This window comes from Lepus europaeus, chromosome X (genome assembly GCF_033115175.1).
Source record: "Lepus europaeus isolate LE1 chromosome X, mLepTim1.pri, whole genome shotgun sequence".
NCBI classification, from domain to species: Eukaryota; Metazoa; Chordata; class Mammalia; order Lagomorpha; family Leporidae; genus Lepus; species Lepus europaeus.
This window is the reverse complement of record NC_084850.1, coordinates 97,836,507-97,849,198: the sequence shown is the minus strand read 5'-3', so window position 1 is coordinate 97,849,198 and position 12,692 is coordinate 97,836,507. Positions and strand designations below refer to the sequence as shown.

The 12,692-nt window shown below is 50.1% G+C and overlaps 1 protein-coding gene and 1 pseudogene across 2 annotated transcripts; one reads left to right on the top strand and one right to left on the bottom strand.

Annotated features, from left to right (window-relative positions):
- The first annotated feature begins 646 nt into the window (after window positions 1-646).
- On the top strand, window positions 647-7,041 carry TSPYL2 (TSPY like 2). 2 transcript variants are annotated; one of them, XM_062183932.1, is made up of 7 exons: window positions 647-1,591; window positions 2,830-2,907; window positions 3,021-3,132; window positions 3,220-3,365; window positions 3,490-3,587; window positions 3,892-4,612; window positions 6,274-7,041. In XM_062183932.1, the coding sequence occupies exons 1-7, from the start codon at window positions 767-769 to the stop codon at window positions 6,340-6,342; spliced, it is 2,049 nt and encodes a 682-aa protein (XP_062039916.1). In that variant the 5' UTR covers window positions 647-766; the 3' UTR covers window positions 6,343-7,041. The 2 variants fall into 2 exon arrangements, with proteins under 2 accessions (XP_062039916.1, XP_062039915.1); XM_062183931.1 differs by having other exon boundaries at window positions 3,892-4,625.
- Window positions 7,042-11,651: 4,610 nt separating this feature from the next.
- LOC133752958 (tumor protein D52-like) lies at window positions 11,652-12,465 on the bottom strand (annotated as a pseudogene).
- Between the last annotated feature and the right edge of the window lie 227 nt (window positions 12,466-12,692).

Sequence of the window (12,692 nt, the reverse complement as noted above, 5' to 3'; positions counted from 1 at the left end):
TCTTTGTGTGTGATTATCATTTCTAGAGTTATTTTGCAGAGATGGAAAACGTCACGTCAAAACCTAGGTACCAAACCAAAGACCCGGGGTGCTTAAATACAGTAGCTTGTAGGGCAACCCAAGCCCTGAAGAGCTACAGCCCAGTTCGCCCCAGGGGAAGAAGCAGACCGTGGGGGAAGGAGATTTTAGAAGTGCGTAGTTGCTGAGGGGAGGAGGCGAATGGGGGAAGTAGAATGATAGCGAGGCTCTCCCGATTTTATTTGAGCACATCCTGCTCAGAGCCTGCGTTTGTTTTTCGTCTTGTTTTTTGGTCTTCAGAACCACTGGTACTTTTCCCATTGGATAAAACGCCGGGAGGGCTAGGGAGAGGGGCTTCTCTGGCATTCCTCACAGCCAACCGCCCTTCAGTTTCCTTCTCGTCGCTGGGGGAGTCAGCCCGCTGATTGGCGGTTCTGAGGGGGAGCCAATTGGAAACTGATGACGTGTAGTGTTGGCAAGCAGATTGCGTGAGAGCGGGCAGGGGGTCGGGGGAGCGCGCGCGCCGCCGCGGCGGCCGACAGCCAATGGCGAGGCAGAGCAGGCCCTTTACGTCGAGGAGTGGGCGGGACCTCGGCGATTGGCGCGGAGGGAGTAGGGCAGGCACTGTGGGAGGGAACGCCAGAGCGAGGCGGAGAGGCGAACTGGTCGCGTGAGGTGCAGAAGCTGCGCTTCAGGTGTGACTGGTAGCGGCGGCCGCGCTGATAGCGAAGGGGCGAGTGCGGTCACCATGGACCTCCCGGATGAGGGGCCTCCGGCCAAGACCCGCCGCCTGAGCAGCTCTGAGTCTCCAGAGCGCGATCCGCCGCCCCCGCCGCCCCCGCCGCCCCCGCCGCCGCCGCCGCTCCTGCGACTGCCTCTGCCTCCACTCCAGCAGCGCCCGTGGCTCCGGGAGGAAACCGAGGCGGCACAGGTGCTGGCTGACATGAGGGGGGTGGGGCTGGGCCCCGCTCTGCCCCCGCCGCCGCCCTATGTCATTCTCGAGGAGGGGGGGGTCCGCGCATATTTCACCCTGGGTGCTGGGGGTCCTGACTGGGAGCCTGCGATCGAGTCGGGGTACGGGGAGGCGCCCCCTCCCATGGGAAGCCTGGAAACACTGTCCCCTTCCGAGGCCTCTGGGGGAAGCTTGGAAATTGACGTTCAGGTTGCAGAGCCCAGCAGCCTTGCTGGAGAGAAGGCCCTAGAAACCTGTAGCGCAGGGGTGTGGGGGTCCCAGAGGTTAATCGGTCCAAAGAGGAAGGAAGAGGCTGTCATCATAGTGGAGGATGAGGATGAGGATGAGAAGGAAAGTGGGAGGCGGCGGCGGCGGAGGCGGCGGCGGCGGAGGAAGCAGAGGAAGATGAAGAAGGAAAGCAAAGAGAGGAATGGCAATGGTGAGAGGATGGAGAGCATCCTGCAAGCACTGGAGAGTATTCAAATGGACCTGGAGGCAGTGAATATCAAGGCAGGCAAGGCCTTCCTCCGTCTCAAGCGCAAGTTCATCCAGATGCGAAGACCCTTCCTGGAGCGCAGAGACCTCATCATCCAGCATATTCCAGGCTTCTGGGTCAAAGCAGTATCCTTCTCATCGATATTCATGGGCCAGAAGCCCATGACAGGAAGGGGGAGGGGGAGAGAAAAGGTGAAAAGGTGTGGAGAATGGCTAAAGATGGGGGTGGTAAGCCCCCTGTTGGAAGACTGGCTCGATTGGGTGGAAGAGGGACGGAAGGAGGAGGGCAAAACATCGGAGAAGCTGGACTGGATGGCAATGATGAAGGGGGAGGGGGAGGGGGCACATAGCATAAAAATTGGACCACAGATGGGAAAGCGAGAGTGATGTGAAACGTTAAAAAAATAAAAAAAAAAGATCCCAGACAGTAAAAAGGGGGAGGGGAACAGAGGGGCACACAGCAGGAAAATTGGACCAGAGATGGTGAAAAGAACAGTGGAAGGGGCATACAGAAGATAAAGTGACTCAGAGACAGTGACGAGGGAGGGGCAAGGCATAGAGCAGAGAAACTGCCCAGAAAGCAAGTCTAGGGTTCTGCTTAGATCCTAGGAGGCCCAGTCCTGGCTAGAGCCCCCTACATTGAAGGGAAGGGGGTCAGAGAGAGTATCTGGATATGGAGACCACAGAATTCCATGAAGGAAATGGAAAGAAGAATCATTTCCGGGGACATACATAGATACACGTGGCATGTTAGGAACACATGGGTTTAACGTGGATAACAGATCCTTGGCACCCTGACACAAAGTATGACATGACCATGGGTCTTCAGTACCCAGATAGTATCACGTAGACACCAGACCTTAGCACCATGTAGCCCCAGGTTCTGAGCATGTAGATACACAGCCTCACTTAAACACAGACCCTCGGAGCCATTCATATAACACATGGACACAACGTCCACACCCACATGTACAACATCCTGTGACCACAGGCTCTCAGCAACTAGATAGAGCATCATTGGGACATGGGACTTTAGACACAGACACATAAGCATTTTGAGAACATAAGCCCTCAGCACCCAGAGACAAACGTCTCATGGACGTAAACCTTCAGCACCCAGGCAGCAAACATGCACATTGGCAAGGCCAGCTAATGCAGGCTTCACATTCCGAAGCAGGCTTTCGCTGCGTAGATGGTATCAAGAGAAGAAAGGTACATAGAAGTCACAGGAGCTGCTTGTTCCACACATGAACACAGAAGGAATCCTCCCACTCCAGCCTCTCTCTTGCTCTGCCCTGCCTGGCCTTCCCTCCCTCCCTCTCATTGAACAGTTAATCCTTGACCTAAACTGCTCCACTCATCAGTTCCTCAACCACCCCAGAATTTCAATCTTGATCAACCAGCGTGATGAAGACATTTTCCGCTACTTGACCAATCTGCAGGTCAGGCTGAAGAGGAAGGCCAAGGAATCTGGTCCTCGGAGGTGAGGGGTGGGTGGCAGGGGCCATGGTGTATTTCGGGGGACAGATTCCACCATTACCCCCACCTTGAGCAGGTACAGGATCTCAGACATATCTCCATGGGCTACAAAATGAAGCTGTATTTCCAGACAAACCCCTACTTCACAAACATGGTGATTGTCAAGGAGTTCCAGCGCAACCGCTCGGGTAAGACACGGTCCCAGGGTAACTCCATGTCCATCCTCCAGCGTTTTCCTTGTTCATTCCTCTCTCCACAACCTCCTCTCCCCCTAGGACGGCTAGTGTCTCATTCCACCCCGATCCGCTGGCACCGCGGCCAGGAACCCCAGGCCCAGAGTCGCAGGAAGCAAGATGCCAGCCACAGCTTCTTCAGCTGGTTTTCGAGCCATAGCCTCCCAGAGGCTGACCGGATCGCTGAGGTGGGGGCCCTTCCTGGCATTGCCAGAGAAGGCCTTGCTACACTTACCCGAGTGCCTGGAAAATTGGGAGTGAGGCTGGGGCTTTATACTCATGGCTGTTTTCTGTCTTCTGGCCTCCCAACAGATCATCAAGAATGACCTGTGGGTTAACCCTGTCCGCTATTACATGATGAGAGAAGGGGGCTACAGGGCCAACAGAAAGAAGCAAGAAGAGAAAGACAGGTAATGAGTGGGGAGGGGTGGCTGAGAGATGGTTTATTGGCGATGAGGCAAGGAAAGGTTAGTGTCACACAGAGGCAAAAGAGACCTTTGAGATAACCCAATGCAGTGTTTTACACGTGTGGAATGATGCCCTGAAATAGCCTGAGGTTACCATCAGGGGCAGAAGTGGGACTCCTCCCACCCTAGCCTCATCCGCGGAAGCCCTTGTAGCTTATTGCCTCCTCGTTACTGACCAGCTTTCAGTGTCTGCTCTGGGTGCACCCCTTTCCACCAATCCCCTACTCACCCCAGCCTTCCCCCACAGTAAAACAAAGGACGAATGTGAGGTGGTGATCATGGAAGACGGTCATGACTACTTTGCAGTAGAAGATATTTTCAGCGAGATCTCAGACATTGATGAGACCACTGACAACGACACCATTCATGACATCAAGATCTCCGACTTTATGGAGACCACTGACTACTTCGAGACCACCGACAATGAGATAACTGACATCAATGAGAGTCTCTGTGACAGCGAGAGCCCTGACCACAATGAGAACCTCAACAATGAGACCACTGACAACAATGAGAGCACTGATGAAAATGAGACCACTGACAACAATGACAGTGCCAATGACAATGAAAGCCCTGATGACAACAGTGAGAACTCGGAAGACAAGAAAGCTGATGACAATGAGACCCTCAGCAAGAACTTTGATGGCAACAAGAATGCTGGTGGTTATAACAGCCTCAGAGGTGGCAACCAGAACAGCATTGGCAACAACCAAGACAGCAGTGACAGTGACAATGAAGGAGATGAAGGCAGTGATGATGAAGATAATGATGGCAATGAAGGTGACAGCGAAGGCAGTGATGATGATGGCAATGAAGGTGACAATGAAGGCAGTGATGATGACGAAAGAGACATTGAGTATTACAAGAATAGCATTGGAGACTTCAACAAGGATCAAGAGGACAGCACCAACCAGGATGACTGTGAGGACGAGGTAGAAATCATCTCTGAAGACTCAGTGGAGGAGGAGGTCAGTGAGGAAGGTGAGCTAGGCCCTGTCTTCTCTCCTTTCCCTTCACTCACAGGAAGCCTGGCCAGGGTCAGTGTGTCAAGGTGCAGATGTAGTCTGCTCTTAACAGAAGAAGGAAAAGGCATTCTGTGCAACTTTTTAAATGGGCAGACCAGGAAAAATTTCATTTACAAATTTAACAATGACTAAAGAAGCAGATTTCAGTTCTGGGTGATGGATAGGTAGGTTACAACAGAGCAAATGACCACCAAAGCTTAGACAAAGAGACAGGAGACAGTGGATGAAAAACTAAAAAGACCAGTCCCCATATCACATGCACACAGAGAGGGGGAAGAGGTGATAAAAAGTAGCAAACACATTAAAATTCAGCAATACTCTTTTCCCAGCCCTGGCCACCTGGGAACATCAAGGCCTATGTTGGGGAGGGGGTGAAGTAAACAGTGTGCTCTGGGAAGCCACAAGTGGGAACACTGATGCTGCCTCAAGAGTGATAAGGGAGAGAAGAGCTAGAGGAGAATGTAGTGTTCCACTTGCAAGCTACATTGTCAGCAAGGGGCATTCCTGATGGGAGGGATCATGTGAACAAGGACCTGGCCGGGTGAAGGTGCAGGGTGTCTTGGGCAGGCATTCCAACATTGTCTCCTGAGGACCCTTACCAGTTATCACAAAAGGAAATACTGCATACGTTAATATTCTGTGGAGTCAGATTATGTATTAGCACATTAAAGGCTCTGAAAAGTCCTGTGAAAAAACAACAATTTCACTTTGGGGAACCCAGTGTTTTTACAGACTTCTTGACCACAGAAGCCAAAGCTCACTGCTTACCAAAGAACCCACTTTTAGAAATGCGAAGGAAGGGTGGCACTCGGGGGTTGGAGGGAGAAAGTAGTCGTTAAGGCTACTCCCAGCTTTGGTTGTGGCCCAGATGACTGGCAAAGGGAGGTATCAGAGCCTAGCTGTAGCCCGTGGGGGAAGCAGAAGGGATGGGAAGTCTCCTGGGGCTTTTGGCCATGGGGTCCCTGTCAAACTTCCATCAAGGCCCAAAGCAGTGCACTGAGGAAGGAGACATTGACTGAGTGAGTAGCCTCAATCCAGGCATACTTTCAGGTAGGCTAGAGAAACCGAGGCCATGGTCAGCTCTCTGTCCTTCCACCGGATGGCATCTCTTCTCTCTGAGAAAGGGAGGAGAGCTGTTTTCCCAGACTGGGGTGGGAGTGGGGGTGCAGAATCGGCCTGAACAAGATAGACCAGGGCCTGTTTGGATCAGACCAGGGAAAAGGAGCTAAGGAGCTGCCGGGGATGAATAATAGAAGGTTTATTTAGCGGAGGTGGTGTCTCCATAAGAGACACACATTGACAAATTCAGGGAGGAGGAAAACCTATGTTCAGATGTGTCAGTTTTGGCAGGACAGAGGCAGGGAGCCCACCCTGCCTTCCTGCCTCCCTCCCTTGGGCTTGCTGGTATTCTCTCTCTCTCTCTCTCTCTCTCACACACACACACACACACATTTGGCTGCTTGTGTCAAGTCCCAGCTGCCCTCCCCTCTCCCGCCAACAGCCCTGACCGTAGGCTCTTCTCGCTTTTGGAGTAACATTTACCTGCACATCTAACTGCCCTGTGGCCTTCCCTTTCCCTTCCCTTTCCTCTCTGCCCCACGCAGGCAGCGAGCAAGGTGAAGACAGCTACGAGGAAGAAGGAAGCGAAGTCAACTCAGAAGACTCCGACATAGAGGAGGTGCTGCAGGTCCCAAACATTTGGGCCACTCTGGGGAAGAGGGGGAAAACTGGATAAACATCTCGCCTCGCCCTTGCGAGGGTCACTTCTCTCTATCCCCCTGCCCCTACCCCATCTGCCCTCCCCCTCAGCTAGGGCCGCGCGGCCCCACATTGCACTTCTGGGGGGGTGACCGACTTCGTACACGGGTTTAAAGTTTATTTTTATGGTTTAGTAATTGCAAAGTTCTTATTTTGGGGGGAGGGGAAGGGGGGTTCCCCCTTTTTTTTGGCCCTCCTCCCCCGCAGGCTTCTGTGTGCTGCTAACCGTATTTATTGTGATGCCTTGGTCAGGGCCCCTCCACCCCCCTTCTCCTCGTCAGTGTTGATCCCAGCCCCTCTCTCCGTGCAGTGTGGAGTGGACACCCTGATCCCCAAGCAGGGAGGGTCACTGTGGCCTTCTTTGCAGCCGCGCAGTGGCCTTGGAGGCACTGCTGCCATCCTGTTCCCCCTCCCAAGTCTCTCTTATCTCTCTCCCTCTCTCTCCCTTTCTCCCTCGCCCTCTCCCTTTCCATTCTCCTCTCCCCCACGCCGCGCCCGCTAGCCCGCCTCGGTGTCTATGCAAGGCCTCTTCGCCATTGCGGTATTCCTGCCCTCCACCCCCAGAAGCCCCGCCTCTTTCCCTGTGATTCCCCGTAATCCTAATAAAATCCTGAGCAAACTCAAAAAGTGCTGCTTCGATTCTTTTGTCCTGCCCCGTGCGCCGTCCCCAGTGGCTGTCCTCCCCACAGCCCCGCACGAAACGGCCTGGCCTACGCAGTAGCCTGCGGGATGCTAGTTGCGGGGCGTTCAGCTGCAGAGCCTTTGCGTCAGACCAATGCGGACCGTCCTGGCCAATGGCAGGGCAAGGTTGAGGTGGCCCCGCCCACTCCCGGCGGCTGCAGTCGATCCAGCCAGGTAGCCGGGAGCTTCCCACGCCTTTCCGACTGGCGCACGCGCACTGAGAAGCCCTGCGCCCTAGAACATTCATGTATTTGGTGATTCATCTTTTCATTTGGAGTGCGTCAAACCTTTCTTCGGGCCTAGTGTGAACTGGGTGTGGGGGAGCCAAAGGAATTCATTTTTCTGCTTTGCAAGTAGTCAAAAAAAAAAAAAAAAGAAGACGCGGGTACGGACAGTACAGCCCAGTCTTGCAGGAACGACTCTTATCTTTGGAAGGAGGTCTGAGGTCCCTGGAGCTGAATGTGCGGGATAAGGCAGGAAAGAAGATAGCTCGGGCCCGAGGAGTTCCCGTAGAGATAAAGAAAAACAAACAAACAAAAAAAAAAACAAAAGAAATGACTATGCATCTGTGCAATCAGGTGGCACATGAAAGGCAGGCTTTATTTGGGAGGCCTTGTATTACTTGTATTACTTTTTAGATACTTTAACTTTATTTCAGCGAACACCAGAACATTTCCCACATTAGTTCTTGATAATAATGATAACTTTTATAAAGACATCAGCTCTTTTTACACTATCTCCGGAACTTTCCATCCAATATCTTGCTTTTCTGGAAAGCTTCCAATATTATCAGATTTGCGGTTTAGCGGATGCCCCCTGCTGGCTGCCAGTGGAATGGATTGGAGTAAAGAAGAGCCGGGAGGAAGGGAATGGATGCTAGCTGTATACCTCAGGTCAGAGCGGCTAGATGGGGGCAAAGATGGGAGTTTAAACAAAATAAACTTAGTTTCACGACAGTTTAGATTTACAGAATTAATGTGAAGATAATACGGGGGAAAACCCACAACCACTTCCCCTATTAACATTCTACAATTTACATTTGTGACAATGAATAAGCCAATATTCCCATATTACTAGTAAGCACTTTATCCAGATTTTCCTAATCACAGCCTAATGTCCTTTTTTCTATTACAGGGTCCTATCCAGGATACCACACTGCATTTATCCATTGTATCTGCTTAGGGTTCTCTTGGCTGTGACCACTTCTCAGACTGTCCTTGGTTTTTGATGACCTGGAATCATCAACGTTTGAGGAGTACTGGTCAGATTTTCCACAAGAGTGGCTCTTGATGGGGATTGGGCTGGTGTTTTTCTCACAGTTCTGCTGGGGTTATGAGTTTGGGGCAGGAAGACCACAGAAATAAAATTACCTTCTCATCACATCCCTATCAAAGATGACTGTTGATGTGACTTTTCATCACCTGGCCGAGGTAGTGTCTGTCAGGTTCCTCCACTTTAAAGTCACTGCTTTCTGCACCCCCACTTTCCAGGCTGCCCTCTTTGGAAAGAAGCCACTGAGCGCAGCCCATGCTTAGGGAGTGGGGAATTATGTTTCATTTCCTTGAGAGGGAAGTATCTTCATGAATTAATCAGAATTCTTCTGCATGAGAAATTTGCCTATTATACAAGAGCTTTGAAGATGTTAGAGTCAACCGGCTTTAGATGTGAGTGGAGAGTCCCACGTGGGAGATCCAGATGGAGTTCTGGGCTCTTGGCTTCAGCCTGGCCCAGTCCTAGCCATTGAGGCCATTTGGGGAGTAAACCAGTGGATGGAAGGTATCTTTCTCTGCCTTTCTGCCTTTCAAATAGATAAAATAAATATGTTTTTAAAAAATGCGGGTAGAGGGGCCAGCGCCGTAGCTTAACAGGCTAATCCTCTGCCTTGCGGCGCCGGCACACCAGGTTCTAGTCCCGGTTGGGGTGCCGGATTCTATCCCGGTTGCCCCTCTTCCAGGCCAGCTCTCTGCTATGGCCCGGGAAGGCAGTGGAGGATGGCCCAAGTGCTTGGGCCCTGCACCCGCATGGGAGACCAGGAGAAGCACCTGGCTCCTGGCTTCGGATCAGCATGATGTGCCGGCCGCAGCAGCCATTGGAGGGTGAACCAACGGCAAAGGAAGACCTTTCTCTCTGTCTCTCTCTCACTATCCACTCTGCCTGTCAAAAAAAAAAAGATGTGGGTAGAAAGAGATTGAGAGGAGTAGACATGACTGCCAAGTTGCTGTGGAACCTTTGTCAAAGCCCCTTCCCTCTCTGGGCTTCTTCTGTGAAATGGTTGCAATACTAGATCTTGGACATAATTCTGATAAATGTTTTGGGAGATATGATGGCATTTTTCATGCCTCTAGTTTTATTTTTTAAGATTTATTTATTTATTTGGAAGGTAGAGTTATCGAGAGAGAGAGGAAAGACACAGAGAGAGATCTTCCATCTGCTGGTTCACTCCCCAAATGGCTGCAGTGGACAGAGCTGGGCCAATCAGGAGCCAGGAGCTTCATCTGGGTGTCCCATGTTGGGTGCTGAGGCATAAGCACTTGGGCCATCTTCCACTGCTTTCCCAGGCACATTAGCAGGGAGCTGGATCGGAAGGGGAGCAGCCAGGACTTGAACCAGTGCCTATAGGGGATGCTAGCACCACCAGTGGTGGCTTTACCCCTGCACCACAGTGCTGGTTCCATGCCTCTAGTTTGGACCTTGAATCACACTGTCAGAGGTAGGTAGATAGGACTGAGGCTCAGAAAGAGCAACATCTTGCCCAAGGTAATGCAGTACTCCCAGGTTAGAGCTGAGTGTGCAGGATCCTAAGTTGATGCAGAGAAAAGAGACATCTACATGTAATATGTGGAGCCAGTCCCGATTAACAATAGTGAGGAGGAGGAGGGGAGGGAAAAGCAGCAGGGACAAAGGCCCTGCAGTGGGCTAAGAAAGAGTTCAGACTAGCAAGAGGATCACAGCCAGTGTGAGAGACAGTTAGCCTAGTTACCCTTGCCCACCTGCCTGCCCTATGAGGGTTCTTCAAAGAGTCTGTGGAAAACAGAATTAAAAGATAAGTTTAGGAGCTGGTGTTGTGGCCCAGCAAGTTATCACACTGCCTGTGACACCATTATCAGAGTGCTGGTTTGAGTTCTGGCTGTCTGTTTCCGATCCAACTCCCTGCTAATGGCCTGGGAAAGCGACAGAAGGTGAACCTAGTGCTTGGGCCCCTGCCACCCACGTGGGAGACCCTCTTGGAGTTCCAGGCTCCTGGCTTTAGCCTGGCCCATCCTTGGCTATTGCAACCATTTGGGGAGTGAACCAGAGGATGGACGGATTCTCTCTCTCTCTCTCTTTCTGTCTGTCTGTCTCTCTGTCTCGCTGGTCTCTCCCCCTCTCTGTCACTCTTTCAAGTAATTAAAACCTAAACATATAAATAGAAGCAGAGCTTATTTTGGTGCAGGCAGTGTTGAAGTCCATGCTTACTTGTAGCTCACAACATGACTCCCTCAATGCTCTCTCGAGGGCCTCACCTACAACATTGGGCTGATCATGCCACAGGAGCTGCACAGCGGAAGTAGCCTTTGCAGGATCCCTGGATAGCATCTAGCATTGAAACAGGTCTCTGGAGTCTGCATGTCTTAATGCCCTTCCCTGATTCCTCTCTGCTGCCCCCATTCCCAACTGCCCAGCCCCTCAGCCCGGTATTTGAAGTTCCTCTTTGCCCACCCAATCAGAAAGGGCCATTGGTCTTCAGGGAAACTCGGAGGACCCAATTAGGGGATTCTTTTTTTTTTTATGAGTTGATTTTTATTAATGCATTACAGCCTCAGGAATTAAAACCAACTGCTCAGTATACAAAATTTTCAAGTTATATTAGTCATAGAACTTTGTGTGCTTAGTTAAAATGGTGCTAAATAGATTACCTGAACACAGCAATGTTGTCCCTAATGGCATTGATTTTAGCATCTCTATAGCTATCCAGAGCTTAAAAAAAACTTTCAGGCTTTTGAATTGAACATCCATGACAGTACACTTATTTCAACTTACTGATAGTACAGTATGCTTGATTCAGACTGAATTTTGCCAGTTTACTCTGAAATTAAAATTTGAATGTGATAAAAAATAAGTTGATGTAAGTAGAATAACCAGTACATTCAAATAGTTACTGTCATAAATGTTGATAAACAAGAAAGTAGGGGGTTTCACTCTCAAGTCACCAGTAGTTTGAATTACTGTACATAGTGTCGCTTACAAAACTAGAACAAATTGTATGTAGAGCTGTATAGTCTGGTGACAGCAGACACCAAGATACGTAATTTACATCAAAACAGTGTTTATCCAAAAATATTTTTTACAGCTAGTAGTTCTTCCCTTGGAGATAAAGAAAACAATACCAAAATTTTTAATAACCAAGATTCAGAAAAATCAAAACAATTTTAGTTAGGAATTGAATATACAGAGGTTCAAAAAAGAAAATGTCATAGAAGACAAAGATCAATCTGGCATCCAGAACAATATTTGTAAAATAGGAAAGCAACTAAGATAGCTTGCACAGTCTTAGATCATTCTAGTGAGTGTCCTCACATACTACAGGTGTTTTCATAAACGTTTCCTCAATAAAGGGCCCTGAATGTACGTTAAAGGATGCTTTCCAGGAATACAGGTGAAAGTACTCTCATTTTGTTTAAACCACAAACTATCTGGTCAAAGAAATATGTAAAGCTAAGTAAGAGCACATCTGGTAGAAATCCATGGCGATGAATGTTGACAAGATGTGCTTGGATCTCGCTCGCAGCATCTGGCAGTGGGTAGCAGAACAAAGGTAGGAATCTCACAGGCCCTCCTGTGTCTGTTCTGGAACCGGCTCCCCAGAGGTGGCACTAGCATTTGCAGTCGAATTCAAGACTTCTCCAAAATCCCCACCAGCAGGCTTGGTTCCTCCTACTTTAGACTGTAAGTTTTCAACTTTCTCTTCAAAGGATTTGAAGGTTGGGGAGTTTTTTACGTCTTCCAGCTTTTTGGTGATGACCGAGCCAACAGACGAAAATGCAGCAGAAGCCTCTGCCCAGCCTGAGACAAGGTTTCGGATGTCTTCTTGTATGCGGACGTTGCCGTCACGTCTTGCCACCCTTTGGCAATGTTCTGCTTTAGTTCCTGCAGTGAGTTGATTCCCAGCTTCCGCTTGATCTCTGCTAGATGCTTCTCTTTTGCGGTTAACACCTGAGACAGAGTCCGGATTTCTTCTTCTACCTTGGCGAGTTCCCTTCTCAGCTCTTCTTGCTCCTCCTCAGACAGTGTCTCGGTGGCACTGATGGTGGCCGAGGCATCTTCTGCTTCCTCAGCACCGTGTCTGTCCTCAACAGACCTTGCTCGCCGCGGTCCATGGCTCCTGCACGCTGCCTCGCGTCCTCCGCGCCTCTGCCGCCCGCAGCCAGTGCGGCCCCAATTAGGGGATTCTAATATGAGGAGTCTTCAAAAGGTTCATGGAAAAATGTGTATTATGGGAAAAAGTATGCATAGATTTCTATGGTTTTTTGCATCACAATAAACTTTGTTTTTTTAATTTTTTATTTATTTATTTTTTGACAGGCAGAGTGCGCAGTGAGAGAGA

Bases quoted from the DNA above. Each gene is read 5' to 3' on its own strand.
- TSPYL2 (XM_062183931.1), top strand. From the start codon at position 767: ATGGACCTCCCGGATGAGGGGCCTCCGGCCAAGACCCGCCGCCTGAGC. The intron at 3,133-3,219 runs GTAAGACACGGT...CTCTCCCCCTAG, and splicing joins GTTCCAGCGCAACCGCTCGG to GACGGCTAGTGTCTCATTCC. The intron at 4,626-6,273 runs GTGAGCTAGGCC...TGCCCCACGCAG, and splicing joins GGAGGAGGTCAGTGAGGAAG to GCAGCGAGCAAGGTGAAGAC.